At 47.0% G+C, this 13,987-nt stretch overlaps 1 protein-coding gene across 10 annotated transcripts in view; it reads right to left on the minus strand.

Annotated features, from left to right (window-relative positions):
* Window positions 1–13,987, minus strand: part of PC (pyruvate carboxylase) — a 265,178-nt gene that overhangs the window by 149,835 nt on the left and 101,356 nt on the right. For all 10 annotated transcript variants that reach the window (XM_080984200.1, XM_080984194.1, XM_080984196.1 and 7 more), the window contains one exon: window positions 10,472–10,590. In XM_080984200.1, coding sequence (XP_080840326.1) covers window positions 10,472–10,590 — 119 coding nt within the window. The remainder of the gene's footprint in view (window positions 1–10,471; window positions 10,591–13,987) is intronic.

Genomic DNA, 13,987 nt, shown 5'->3' on the forward strand with positions numbered 1-13,987 from the left:
CCTCAGTGTGTAGAACAGTTCCACAAGCAGCTGTGCCACGCAAGGTGCCTGCCGGAGGACGATGTGCCAGGTGGGCCACATTTCTCTCTTCCATGCAAGAGCCCAGCCTCTCATCGCCACAAAGCCCTGTCTCTCCATCTGGGTCCTGCATTCCTCATCTCATTCCGTGATCCCTCCCAACGCTCTCTTTCTCTCTGCTCGCAAATCGTATTCGAGCAGTGAAATATTAAAGTGGCCCTCGCAATGAGCTGGCAGAGCTATTTATATGCAGCGCCGCTCCTGCGCAGGGACAGCCGGCTCCGAACTTCAAAGGCCATTAGCAACACGCCTGCCGAACTCCTGTTAACCGCTCATAAACCTCACGCGGAGGACGGCAGCCGCCTCAGCCAGCGAGGCAGCGCACTCTCTTGCGCCGGGGGCCGTGACCCTCCCTCTTGACTCTTACTGTGCGGGAAATTAAGAGACACGATTTCTCATTACATTACTCATTACTCCCAAAATTGCTAACGCGGAGTCTCAACCCTCAAAAGGCCATTTGCACGCCATTTCCCGGGGCGGGAGAGAGAACAGCCTGGGAATGGGAGTGGCAGGAAGGAAACGGAGAAGCTCCTTTAAAAAAGTCTGCTGTGACAAGGGGCGCCAGGAACCCACATGCCGTACACTCCATTCAAGATAGCTCCAATGCCTTAATCACTCCGTGTGCCCTGTGAAGTCTGGATGTGCCAACTGCCTGCCCATATTATAAGAACATCAGACAAGCCCGCTGGATCTGGCCAATGGCCCATCTAGTCCAGCATCCTGTTTTTAGAGTACAAGAGCCCTCTCCCCTCCTGTGTCTTCTAAAGATAAAGGTATAGGACCCCTGACAGTTAAGTCCAGTCACAGATGACTCTGGGATTCTGGTGCTCATTTCGCTTTACAGGCCGAGGGAGCCGGCGTTTGTCCGCAGAGTTTTTCCGGGTCATGTGGCCAGCATGACTAAGCCGCTTCTAGTGAAACCAGAGCAGTGCAAGGAAACGGCATTTACCTTCCCGCCAGAGCAGTACCTATTTATCTACTTGCATTTTTTGGCGTGCTTTCGAACTGCTAGGTTGGCAGGAGCTGGGACCAAGCAACGGGAGCTCACCCCATCGCAGGGATTCAAACCGCCGACCTTCTGATTGGCAAGCCCAAGAGGCTCAGTGGTTTAGTCCACAGCGTCACCCGGATCCTTGTGCGCCACCCGCATCTTTGTATGGCTTCTAGCAACTGGTAGTCAGAAGCATTAATGCGTCTGAACATGGAGACAGAGTATAGCTATAGTAGCTAGTAGCCATTGGTAGCCTTTTCCTCCATGAATATACCCGATCCTCTTTTCCAAGTTATCTAGGTTGGTGGCCATCACTGCCTCCTGCAGGAGTGAGTTCCAAAGGCTAACGGCCTTTGAAGTTCGGAGCTGGCTGTCCCCACGCAGGAGCAGCGTTGCATATAAATAGCTCTGCCAGCTCATTGCGAGGGCCACTTAACTATGTGCTGTGTGAAGTCCTTTCTTTTATCTGCCCTGAATCTTGCAACATGCAGCCTCAGTGGATGTCCACGAGTTCTAGTGTGATGAGAGGGAGAGAAAGACCTTTTTCTATATATTTTCTCCATGTCATGCATAATTTTATAAACCTCTATCATATCGCCTGTTATTTGCCTTTCTCTAAACTTAAAAGTCCTAGTGGCTGCATCCTCTATTGTAAGAACACCAGGAGAGCCTTGGCCAGGTCAAAGGCCCATCTAATCCAGCACCCTGTTCTCCCCATGGCCAACCAGAAGCCCCAATGGGAAGCCCCAAAGCAGGTCCTGAGAGCAACAGCAGCCCTCTCCCAGCTTCTGGCTCCCAGCAGTTGGCAAAGTTTGTGAACTAAATGAAGAATCGCAAGCACGCGCTCTGTCAGGACGGGTGTCTCTGTTCCTATCTGCAAATGTGGCACCTGGTTCAAGGCAACAAGACTGCACCCTCCTGTTCAGGCTCCTGTACAGTCACTGCCGCATCCAGTTCTACCCCTGACACACACACACACACACACACACACACACACCCCTTGGCTACTCCAAGCTCTCCACAGAGGCTCCCTGCTCCACAGTAAGGTCCCTGCTCCCCCTTCCAAAGCAACTGAAGTCAGTGCAGAAAGGGGAGCTCCCTCCATCCTCCAGTCCCAGTTCTCACCAATTCAGCCCCCTCCTTTGTGCCTTCCTCCTCTTCCTCCTCCTGCATCAGAGCCTGCCAAGCCAAGCGCAAACTCAACAGCTCTGCACAGCTCGTGACAAAGCCAACCATGACATTTAATGCATATTTTGCATTTAGCATGCACAATTGTTGTTCTTGTTGTTTTAAAAATTAAGTAGCGCCTGCTGGGTGAGCAAATTTAACTATTGGGATTGCAGTAGGTGGAAAGGAAGCAGTTAAGACTTGGCTGCCCTGCTGTAGTCCTAATGAAAATTCTTCCTCTTAAGAGGGGAAGGTGGGAATACACACAACTCTCTTCAGTGCAAACAGTAGCTTCAGGGGAGCTATTTTGGTCAGGACTACAGCATGGGAGGAAGGGGTTAATACCCCCCTCAAAAATGCTTGCTGCAATCCTTGTAGTTTTAAAGTTCTACCACCATCCAACAACTGCTAGGCCCATTTTTATTTTTTATTCCACTTGATTTTTCATGGTTTTTAAATTTCCTCTGCTCTTCTTAGCTTGAGCATTCTGTTTTCACACTGTCATTGTATTTTAATTTTGTTACTGAGCAAAATTAAAATGTTTCATTTTACCTTTGTTGTTACATCTTGTGTGTCCTGTTTTAATTCTGTAGTTGCATTTTCATTTTGTCATTGTGCACACATATGTTTATTTTCCTCTGTGAACCTTTGTTCACAGATGGGGAAGAAATTTCACAACAATACCACCACCTGGGCCGAAGGAGGTAAAACAAGGAGGAAACTGACAGAACACAAACAAAACCTCACAGCAAATAATTAAGAATTACTCAACATATATTTTGCCGAATGGGGGCTTTTTGTTTGTGTTTTGTTTCCACTTCCCGCAGCACCACCATCTAATTTAAAACAACACAGTCCATGTTTCTTAGGTGCCCCCCAAACAGAGCGCCACCAGCACCACCACAACCCATTGATTTATGACTTGCCCTTCACCATAAGGTCCCAGGGCAGGCCAAAGCAATTTAAAAATCCAATATTAAAAACAGTTTGAAACAAATTAGAATAGGGTGGGTCCTCTCCCTCCCTCTCCCTTTTCTCTCGTGTCAAAGTCCTGGGTATAGAGGTGGGTCTTCAGCCTATGACAGAAACTATATAACAAAGGTGTTGGGCATATCATTAGAACAAGCCACTCTCCAATATAGTTCTGTGGATGCTGGATGCTCACAGGAGAAGCTGGCCGTGCTGAGTCACAAGCAAAGACGATACAGGACCTTGGACAGCTCCAAGGGAACCTGCTATGGCATCAACATAAGAACCCTCATAAGTTTTGAAGAGTATATGAGTAAACACTGGTCTAAGGAAAACATGTTGGTATGTTTAGATTAAGTTTGTAAAGTTGACCTAGGAAAAACTGATACATTCAGAACATTAAAGACGAGATGTATAAGATGCAATGTAAATAAGAATTTAAAGTTTAAGGGATGACGAGTATTGGAGGAGGGAAGCCACACGGGGTACTAATATTATTATTCTTTCTTGTATGTATTTTTGTTGGGGAGGAACAATTATTGTTGTTTGTCTGCCTATGGAAAAAAAATGAACACTCATAAACCGCCTACTCTCAGCAGCCAGGAACATCATAACTAGACACTGGAGGGACCTGTCAGGAGTGAACATGGACCACTGGTAGCAAACCATATGGGAAACAGCCCTACTAGAACAGCTAACCAACAATCTGAAACTAGCATGGGGACAAACAAATGAGGACACCTTGATCCCAGTGTGGTGCCCCTTCATTACATACACAGCCCAATGAGACAAAAAACAAACAAACATACAGCATACAAATTGATATGGCTAACTTGACCTAACAACACCCCCCCCACACACACAAACAAAATTCGCTGCAGCCAACTGAAGTTAGTCAATCAGGCACTGGCCCCCCCCAACCTCTCTCACCACCAGTGAAAACTAATACAGTGGTACCTCGGGTTAAGAACTTAATTCGTTCCGGAGGTCTGCTCTTAACCTGAAACTGTTCTTAACCTGAAGTACCACTTTAGCTAATGGGGCCCCCTGCTGCTGCCGTGCCGCCGGAGCACAATTTCTGTTCTCATCCTGAAGCAAAGTTCTTAACCCGAGGTAATATTTCTGGGTTAGCGGAGTTTGTAACCTGAAGCGTATGTAACCCGAGGTACCAATGTAAATGAATAGAAAGAGAACCTAGCCACGTGGTGCTGACACAAAACCCTTGCACATACCCTATGTAAAAGAATAAAAATTTACTACCCCCCTTCTCACTCCCTCACTTCTTCCCCAACCTTATATTGTCTATAATATTAGTGTCTCACATCGGATACAACAGATCTATAGAAAAGATTCTATGAATGGTAAACAGAGACACTGTATGTACTTTTGTAATTCAAGAAAATCTTTAATAAAAACAATTTTTTAAAAAAGACGAGCACTGCTGGATCCATTTCACCTTGATCTTAGAAACACCCCTCCCATGTTGTTGCTTACAGTCCCTCTCCTGCAGCAGATTCTTGCAGGGTACCCAAGGGCAGGGTTGGGGTAACTGGAAACACCCTTCCCGCAATCTTGGGAGTCCAGGGTGTGCGTCAACCACTGGATTAACATCTCAGTTTGCTAGCCATGCACCTGCCGGCCAAGTGACCCATGCCTTGCTTATGTAGCATACTGATTTGAGCATTAATGGTTTTACTAGAAACCAAAATCCGAGTCAAAGTACTTTGTCCAGTGTGGGCCTGTATTCCTTTGCCCACGGAGGTCCCAGAATAAAGTCCTTGCCCGCCCATGAGGAAGTAGCCTGGACATCATCCTAGCCCTCAGATGCACATACTACAAGGTCCCTGGGTCGTGGTATCTCAGTCCCTCCCTGATCCACACCAAGGTATACAGAGGATAGACCTGCAGACACTCGTTCCCAATGAATCCCCTCAGCAAATGAGGGCAGGCGGCATATAAGGAACCCAGCATATGTTTTGAACATCACAGTCGGGCCACAAAGGGAAAGCAATTTATCATTTCATAATTAAATCTTCTTGCCCACCCCCACCTGAGACTCTCACGCCAAGCTCTGCACAGGACCAGAATGCGAAACAGCACCTGCTCCACAGAACGAGCAACAAAAGGTCTAAGTGACCATTGTCAGGGATTCTGCCTCTTCTGCTTGTAAGCACACCCAATTCACACATAGCCCCAAAATAGAGGCAACTGGATGTCCCTGCTCATTGGGAAAACCTCACAGGTGGGATTTGAAGGCTGGCTGCTTCCCATAAGGGTCTTGCGCAGCTGTGCACACCTAAAGCTATAGAATGTGCAATCAAGCACAGGATTTAGCTCCTTGAGAAACTCAAGCTTTCATTTTTAAGCTTCTAGTCCTCAATGCCAAGAAAATACCCTTGAAAGTGGGTGGGTTATGCCTGGTGATATTTCTGGGGCTGGATGGGAATAAGGTTTCCCATTGACTGGGGGTGATGCTCCCCTACTTTCCTCAGCTCTGTCCTATTTGACTTCCAAAACCAGGAATAATGCAAAGTGCTCGATTTGCACCATTTATACTGGCCACAGAATCTGCCTTTTCTCAGTGCGGAATCTGGATTGCTGAGATGCAGAATCAGAGATCACAGAGTTGGAAGGAGACCCTGAGGATCATCTGGTCCAACCTGAATACAAAGTTGTCCTATACGGGGACTGAACCTGCAACCTTGGCATTATCATCACCGCACTCTAACCAACTGAGCTATCCTTAGGATAAGAACTCCAGCAGAGAGAAGATGCTGCCCTATTCCTAGTCCTGCCATAATAATAATAATAATAATAATAATAATAATAATAATAATAATAATATTTTATTTATACCCCGCCCTCCCCAGCCAAGGCCGGGCTCAGAGCGGCTTACAAGCAATAATAAAAACAAGATGAATGATTACAACTTAAAAACAAAAATAAAATACAACATTAAAATAATGGAACATTAAAATATTAAAATGTAGCCTCATCGCAGGAGGAGAAGGAAAAGAAAAAAGAAAGAGAGGGAGGGAGGGAATCAAATTGGCTCCAAGCCAAAGGCCAGGCGGAACAACTCTGTCTTACAGGCCCTGCAGAAAGAAATCAGATCCTGCAGGGCCCTGGTCTCATGAGGCAGAGCGTTCCACCAGGCCGGAGCCAGAGTTGAAAAGGCCCAGGCTCTGGTTGAAGCCAATCTAACTTCCTTAGGGCCAGGACCACTAGGGTGTTGTTATTTATGGACCTTGAGGCTCTCCGTGGGGCATTCCAGGAGAGGCGGTCCCGTAGGTACGAGGGTCCTAGGCCGTGAAGGGCTTTAAAGGTCAAAAGCAGCAGCTTAAATCTGACCCTGTACTCCACCAGGAGCCAGTGTAGCTTGAAAAGCACCGGGTGAATATGCTCCCATGGCAGAGACCCCGTGAGGAGCCTCGCTGCAGCATTCTGTACCCGCTGGAGTTTCTGGGACAGCTTCAAGGGCAGCCCCACGTAGAGCGAATTACAGTAGTCAAGCCTGGAGATGACCGTCGCATGGATCACTGTGGCCAGGTCGGGGCGGGAAAGGTAAGGGACCAACTGCTTGATGTGGCGAAGGTGGAAAAATGTCGCCTTGGCTGTTGCTGTAACTTGCGCCTCTATGGAAAGGGAGGCGTCAAGGATTACACCCAAACTCATAACGGAAGGCAATGGCACTAATTGGGCCCCCGCAAGAGAAGGGAATTGGTCCCTCATCCCCATGCCATCCTGGCCTAGCCATAGGACCTCTGTCTTTGAAGGATTTAGTTTCAATCGGCTCCCACGAAACCATCCAGCTACAACTTCCAAGCATCTGGTCAGTGTGTTTGGGGCCGAGTCGGTGTGGCCATCCATCAGCAGATAGAGCTGAGTGTCATCAGCATATTGGTGACAGCCCAGACCAAAGCTCCGGATAATCTGGGCAAGGGGGCGCATAAAGATGTTAAAAAGCATCGGGGAGAGAATTGCGCCCTGCGGCACTCCACACACCAAGGAGTGGTGCGACGACATTTCCCTCCCTAGTGCCACCCTCTGTCCCCGACCAGAGATAAAAGAGCACAACCAGTTACGGGCTATGCCCTGTATCCCCACGTCTGCGAGGTGGTGGTCCAGAAGATCATGATCGACCATGTCAAAGGCTGCTGACAAATCTAAAAGGATCAGCAGTCCTGACCCGCCTCGATCCAGTTGTCTACGGAGATCATCTGTTAGGGCAACCAGAGCCGTCTCCGTCCCAAAACCAGGACGGGAACCGGACTGAAATGGATCTAATGCCAATGTTTCCTCCAGAAACCTACCAAGCTGTTCAGCAACCACTCTCTCAATTACCTTACCCAGGTATGGAAGATTTGAAACTGGGCGGTAATTGGATAGGTCTAAGGGATCTGATGAAGTTTTCTTTAAGAGTGGACACACCACTGCTTCCTTCAGTTCCCCTGGGAATGTCCCCGTGTCAAGGGACAAATTGATAATTTCAACCAGGGGGGTCCGCGCAACATCTGGACACTCCCTAATCAGCCAAGACGGGCACGGATCAAGGAGGCAGGTGGTGGGCCTACCAACTTGGAGGAATCTATCCACATCAGTAGGGAGTATCCGATCGAAATGGTCCAACACTGGACCTGAAGTCAGTCGAGGGGCCTCCAGTTCAGTCACTGTATCTAAATTGGCAGGGAGGTCACGGCAGAGCAACAGGACTTTCTCCGCAAAAAAGCTCGCGAATGCCTCACAGCCGTGGGTCGAATTTGTGCTTAAATTTGGTTGTCCTCCTAAGGACGTTATTGACCTAATTATTCTAAAAAGTTGTGCCGGGCAAGAGCTAGCGGGTGCAATGGAAGCTGCAAAGTAAGATTTCTTTGATGATGATGTAAAAATGTAATTATTTATTTTATAAAATGCATTTGCTCCAAGGTGTTTGGATATACAGAACAATAGGTATGCATAACACACATCTAACTGGCATGCACGGTCAAAGGACTGCTCCTGGCCCCACCCGAGGTTCCCTGCTGCCAGCAACAACTAGCATAGATGAATCAAGTCTTATATCTATTAGGCACAATAGTCCCAAGAGCAGACTTCAAAGACACAAAGTGAAACTAGAGTGCACTGATTGAGGGGGGTTGGGGGCGGATGCATTAAACCAGCTGTGATGTTGTATTGTGTTTTTAGTATTTTTGTTGGGAGCCTCCCAGAGTGGCTGGGGCAACCCAGACAGATGGGTGGCATATAAATAATAAATTATGATAATAATATTATGATTATCCCACTCAGGAATTCCACTCAGTTGGAATACTGGCAAACGCTCTGCAAAGGTCCCACTTCTTGGGACCCCACCACCACCACTCAGATTTTGGGAGTGACTCCTTGAAAATCCAAAATGCCTTAATGCTGGAGAGCGTCTGCTGGCTTTCGTTTTGGCAAGTACCCCAGATTGCATCCTATACTGGGGCCCATGTGGTATCCAAGTCACACCCCTAAAATTCAGTGAGAGGTTGTCTAAATTCTGTGTAATTCTGCAATCTCAATGGATTTAATAAACATGCTTGATTTCTCAATTTGCCTAGCTTTTCAATCTTTCTCTACCTTGCTGCTGTGTACGATTTATTTGACTTTTAGTTGTCATGGGGAGTGGCAAGGAACCCCTTCCCATCCGCAAGGAAACCTGTGTCCAAGACATTTTGCTGCCTGAGGCGAACCAGAAAATGGCTCCTCCCACTACCATGTATCCCTCCTACGAAACAAACAAAATAACAGGATTTTATGTCCTATGAACCCTCACCGACGCTGCTTGAGCCATAGGACTGGGTAGGGCGTGAGGGCAATGGTGGGGCCTGCACTCAGCCACCAGGCCATGCACAAATCCAGAAGCCTCTGCTGTGCTTCCACGTTGCCCATCTGGCTTCCTCTGGCCCTGGCAGCAGCCAGCCAGAGCAAGGCACTATTTTGTGCCACCCAGAAACACTGCACAAGAATGCCATTCGCATGGCAGGGAGAAGGAAGAAAAGCCAAGAGTGTCCTACAGCACATGCTTGGTTTATTTGAAGTTCAGGCGAACACACCAGCAGCTCCACACACCCCTGCACCTTGAGCAAGAGGTTGTAGGAAGCAGAGCTAGATCTACCACAAGGCAAAAGGAGCCAGGGAAATCAGGCGTGGGGTTGTTTAGCGACTGCTTTTGGAGTGCCAGATTGCCTCTCCAGCAAGATAAGCAAACTAGGACCCTGAGCCAAATCTGCCACCCCTCCCATTCTGCCAATGAAGCACCTACCTCACCTTGTCTCATTATAGAGCCATCCCTGTATGGGGGCCTCTTTAGATGTCTGGCGCATTTGGATGAGCCAAATTGTCTGAGCCCTTGACCTCCAATCTTCTTCAACTGTGCATCCTGCCACCAGCTCTCCCTGTCTCTGGAAACACGAGAATCCTTGGACCGTTTTGCAGCTCTCACGATCATAGCTATCCAAATCCACCTGAATCAACCCAGGCGCTTCATCCCGCTAATAACCAGAGCCATATTTCACATTTGTTGTACGTGTCCGGCGTTGTCAAGAATCCGCTGCACCATTAACTCCGCTGGAAACAAACCGCTACTCAGGCCCCCTGGATTTCCCAATACGTGCCTAATTGATAATGACAGCAATAACGACCTAACATTTATTACCAAGCACGGCATGACAAGACTGTAAAAACATGCTAATATTTGCAGGGCCATCCAGGTTGGGCTGTAACTGTTTTGGCAGCCGACACTGGGGAAAAACTGCAGTGGCAACAAACACTCTCTCCCTCTGGCCCTCTCCCCCAGGCAAAGCAGCAAACCTGCAGCAATTTCTAAAGAGGGGGAAACCAATATGGAGGGATGGAGGATAATGCATAGTCAGCTCATACTACTTTGTGAAGGAGACTCAAGGCCACCATTCCCCAGCCTGGTGCCCTCCAGATATTTTGCAGTCCAATTCCCATCAGCCCCAGAATCAAATAACCGTGCTGGCTGGGGCTGGTGGGATTTGTAGTCTCAAATGGCTATGCTGGCCAATGAGATTTGGTGGTTCTCCAGGTAACACAGACCCTTCTTTTTCTCCCCCCTACTTTCAGCCCTGCACCTCATCTCCTAATTCCAGTTCTTCCTGATTCTTCCAGTGCGTTCCTTACTGGCACAGCCTCGTCCTGGCCTTCTGGGTCTCTTGGTCATCCCAGAGTGTGACGGAATGTTGGGCACCTGTTTGCATCAGCCCATCAGAGGGTGTCACTTACTCTGTGATTTCTTCAGTCACTGTGTGCTCCACTTGAAGCCGGGAGTTGACCTCAATGAAGTAATGCTTGCCTTGCTTGTCCACCAGAAACTCCACCGTGCCAGCATTCTCATATCCCACCTGCAAGAGGAAAGCAGCAGGTTGACTCCAGGATGAACGTATTTTATTTGGTTCATGAAATGTATACACCACTTGATTGTAAAAGCAAAAACAAAACAAAAAAACCACTCATGGCAGTTTGCAAAAAGAGGAAAAACAAGAAACAAATTAAAACACGCATCAACATTCTACATTACCTGGATAGGTTTGTCTAAACAAAAATGTTTTTTGCAGGTGCCAAAAAATAATACAGTGGAGGTGTTTGCCTGATATCAAAAGGCAAGGGGTTCTAAAGGGTAGGGGCTGCCACACTCAAAGATCAGTTTCCTACAAATGTGGAATGGCTGTGCATACAGAAGTCCAGAGGCCTCACACAAGCCAACAAAGGCTCTGAAATTCAGTGATCACTTAAGACAGAATAGACCAGTATTTGCTAACCTGGTGCCCCTCAGATGGTTTGGACTTCCACTCCCATGAGCCAAAGCCAAAACAGTTCTTCCCAAAGCTGGAGAAGCGGGTGGGATGTAACAGGGCTACAGTGATATACTCACAGCACTAACCCTGACACAGGTAACAATAGGGACCTCAATTCTGGGTAGAAACTAAGTCTTGTATGCAGAAGGTCTCAGGTTCAATCACTGTTTCTCCAGGATCTGGGATGGACAAAATTTCCTGCCTAATTCACTGAAGACTGCATTATTGGACAACTCTACAGACTCACACCTGGCATTGTTCTAAGGAACCGAACGATCAGTGCAGTTTTGAAATCAGCTTTGAAAGATCTTGTCTGCCATCTTAATCCAACATGGTGCCCAAGTGTATCCAAGCACAGATGAAAGGCTGCTCCTTGATGTCAGGAACTGTCATGACACATTTGGTTGCAAGTTCTTAAGAGGTGTCAAAATGCAATGTGAACTAACAACTTTCAGAAATGATTTAAATACTGGGCTAAGTGGGTCAACGATCTGATTCAGTAAAAGGCAGCTTCATGCACTGGTTCGTCAGAGCCACCAGTGGTGTGGTGTAGTGGTTAGAGCATCGGATTAGGACCTGGCTGGCCAGGGTTCAAATCCCCACTCAATCATCATGAAGCTCTCTGGGTGACCTTGGAGCAGTCACTGCCTCTCAGCCTAACCTGCCTCGCAGGGTTGTTGTGGGGGTTAAAGGATGAGGGGGAGAACCCTGTATCCTACTTGGGGAAAAGGTAGGATATAAACACAATAAGTAGTAGTAATAATAATAATAATAATAATAATAATAATAATACCCTCCTGATTACTAGGATATGTCCTGTGTCCTAAATATCTTCTTGTATTACAATACAATTATAAATGCATAGATTTTGAGTGCACAGGGCACTAGAAGATGAATGTGGTTTATATGGGGGGGTAGCTTTCAAGACACTTGGAGACCTTTTTGGCACTTTCAAAAGCAGAGCCCTATCATCTGGAGTTAATGTGGTTTCTGCTACAGGATCGAAAGAAGAGCAGTGTTAAGTGTTGTATTAGTCACATGGGTCACAATGAAGCATGCAAACAGAGCGGTCTTTTATTAATCAGCATTTTCTCTCCCCCACCCCATGCCACAATTTGTATGTTCTTGGCACAGAATCAGAAGGAAGATGAGACGGCTGAAGTCAAGTGGCTGCCTCGCTTTCGTTCCAGCTACAGATCACAGCCGAAGTCTGGCTTACAGAAACAGACGTAAGTATCATAAAATGCACAGCCACACGTCGTCAAAACAATTCACGGCACGAACTGCTGAGAAATACTTTTGGCAAGCAAACGCCACTGCAAAGGCAAACAGTGCGACTTTTCCCCAGTTATATTTCTCTCTCTCTCTCTTTCTGCTGGCAAAAACACATTTTCTTTTTTCTGCTGAGCGATCAGAAAACAATGTCGGAGAGAAGACATTCCAAATATTTCCTCCCCAGTTTCTGATGAGAACTACTCATCAGATAGCTATGCAAATCTTCAACCACCTAACTTGGCACATGTGTGAATGTTCAAAAGATTTATTCATTTGACAGCCATCCAAAGCACAAGGCAAAACCCTGGAAACAGCTTTCCCCAAGCTGGTGCCCTTCACTTGTTCACTGATTTATTAGAATACCTGTATATTGCAATTTCATTAAAATAAAAATAAAAGCTGTTTACAACAATTATACTAAGACAATAAAAATGACATTGTTGTTTTAAACAGATCACCAGCTAACTATTACAGAAAGCGCTTAACTTGATTGTCTGCATATGCCTGGTAGCATAATAAAGTTTTCAGCAAAGGTTTGAAGGTTAATATGGAAGGTGTCTGCTGATCCTCTGTTGGAAGAGCATTCCACAGGGCTGGGCTAATGTTTGGGACTCCAATTCCCACCAGCCTCAGCCAGTGCAGCCGTGTTGGCCAGGGGAAGTGCCTGTCATAACCTAAATGGCCATGCTTCCTGGGGCTGATGGGAGTTATGGTCCCAAACATCTGTGGGTCACCAAGTTGGGGAAAGGGTGCCCTAGGAGGTCTCAGGGCTCTTTGGATTACAGTGGCTTTTCAAACTGGCTTATGGTGATCCCTGTGGCTCCTCAGAAGACATTCCAGGGTTCCCTGACGAGAAGATCCAACATGACAGACCAACTGCCCATAAGGACAGCTGGCTTGTCTTGCGGTTCATCCTGGTGGCGCTAAGAGTGCCAGGTGTGCCCTAGGCAGCCATCCTCAATCTCTTCATGCTCAGGACCAACCGGACTATGCAGGCTGGGGCTGATAGGAGGGAGCCCAAAGGATCTGTGGGGTGCTACATTGCTGAAATTCACTCCCTTCTCTGCAGGTAATCTTGGGAAATGAACCTCTTTGCAATCTTACACAGTGCGGCTCTTGGTCAAAGAGGACTGTGAAAACTCACAGGCCAGGCTAACAGCCTGCCTGAAGCATAGGAAGGTACAGTGGTACCTTGGTTCTTAAACACCTTGGTACTCAAACAACTTGGAACCCAAATGCTGCAAACCGAAAGTGTTCCAGTTTGCGAACCTTTTTCGGAAGCAGAATGTGCTCCATTTTGAGTGTTATGCTTCCGATCTGAGTGGCACACTTCCGTTTTGAGTGTTACACTGAGGTCTGTCTGTTTTTGCTATTTATTTTGCGTTTTTGCGGCTTTTTTTGTTTTGTTTTTGTGACTGTGTGGAACCCAGTTCAGCTACTGATTGATTGATTGATTGATTGATTGATTGTGTGACTGCAGTACATTGTTTATTGCTTTCATTTTATGGATCAATGGTCTCGTTAGATAGTAAAATTCATGCTAAATTGCTGTTTTAGGGGTTGTTTTTAAAAGTCTGGAACGGATTAATCCATTTTGGATTACTTTCCATGGGGAAGTGCGCCCTGGGTTTTGGAATGCTTTGGTTTTCGAACGGACTTCTGGAACGGA

Source organism: Podarcis pityusensis (genome assembly GCF_964106645.2).
Source record: "Podarcis pityusensis genome assembly, chromosome: 16".
Taxonomy (NCBI): domain Eukaryota; kingdom Metazoa; phylum Chordata; class Lepidosauria; order Squamata; family Lacertidae; genus Podarcis; species Podarcis pityusensis.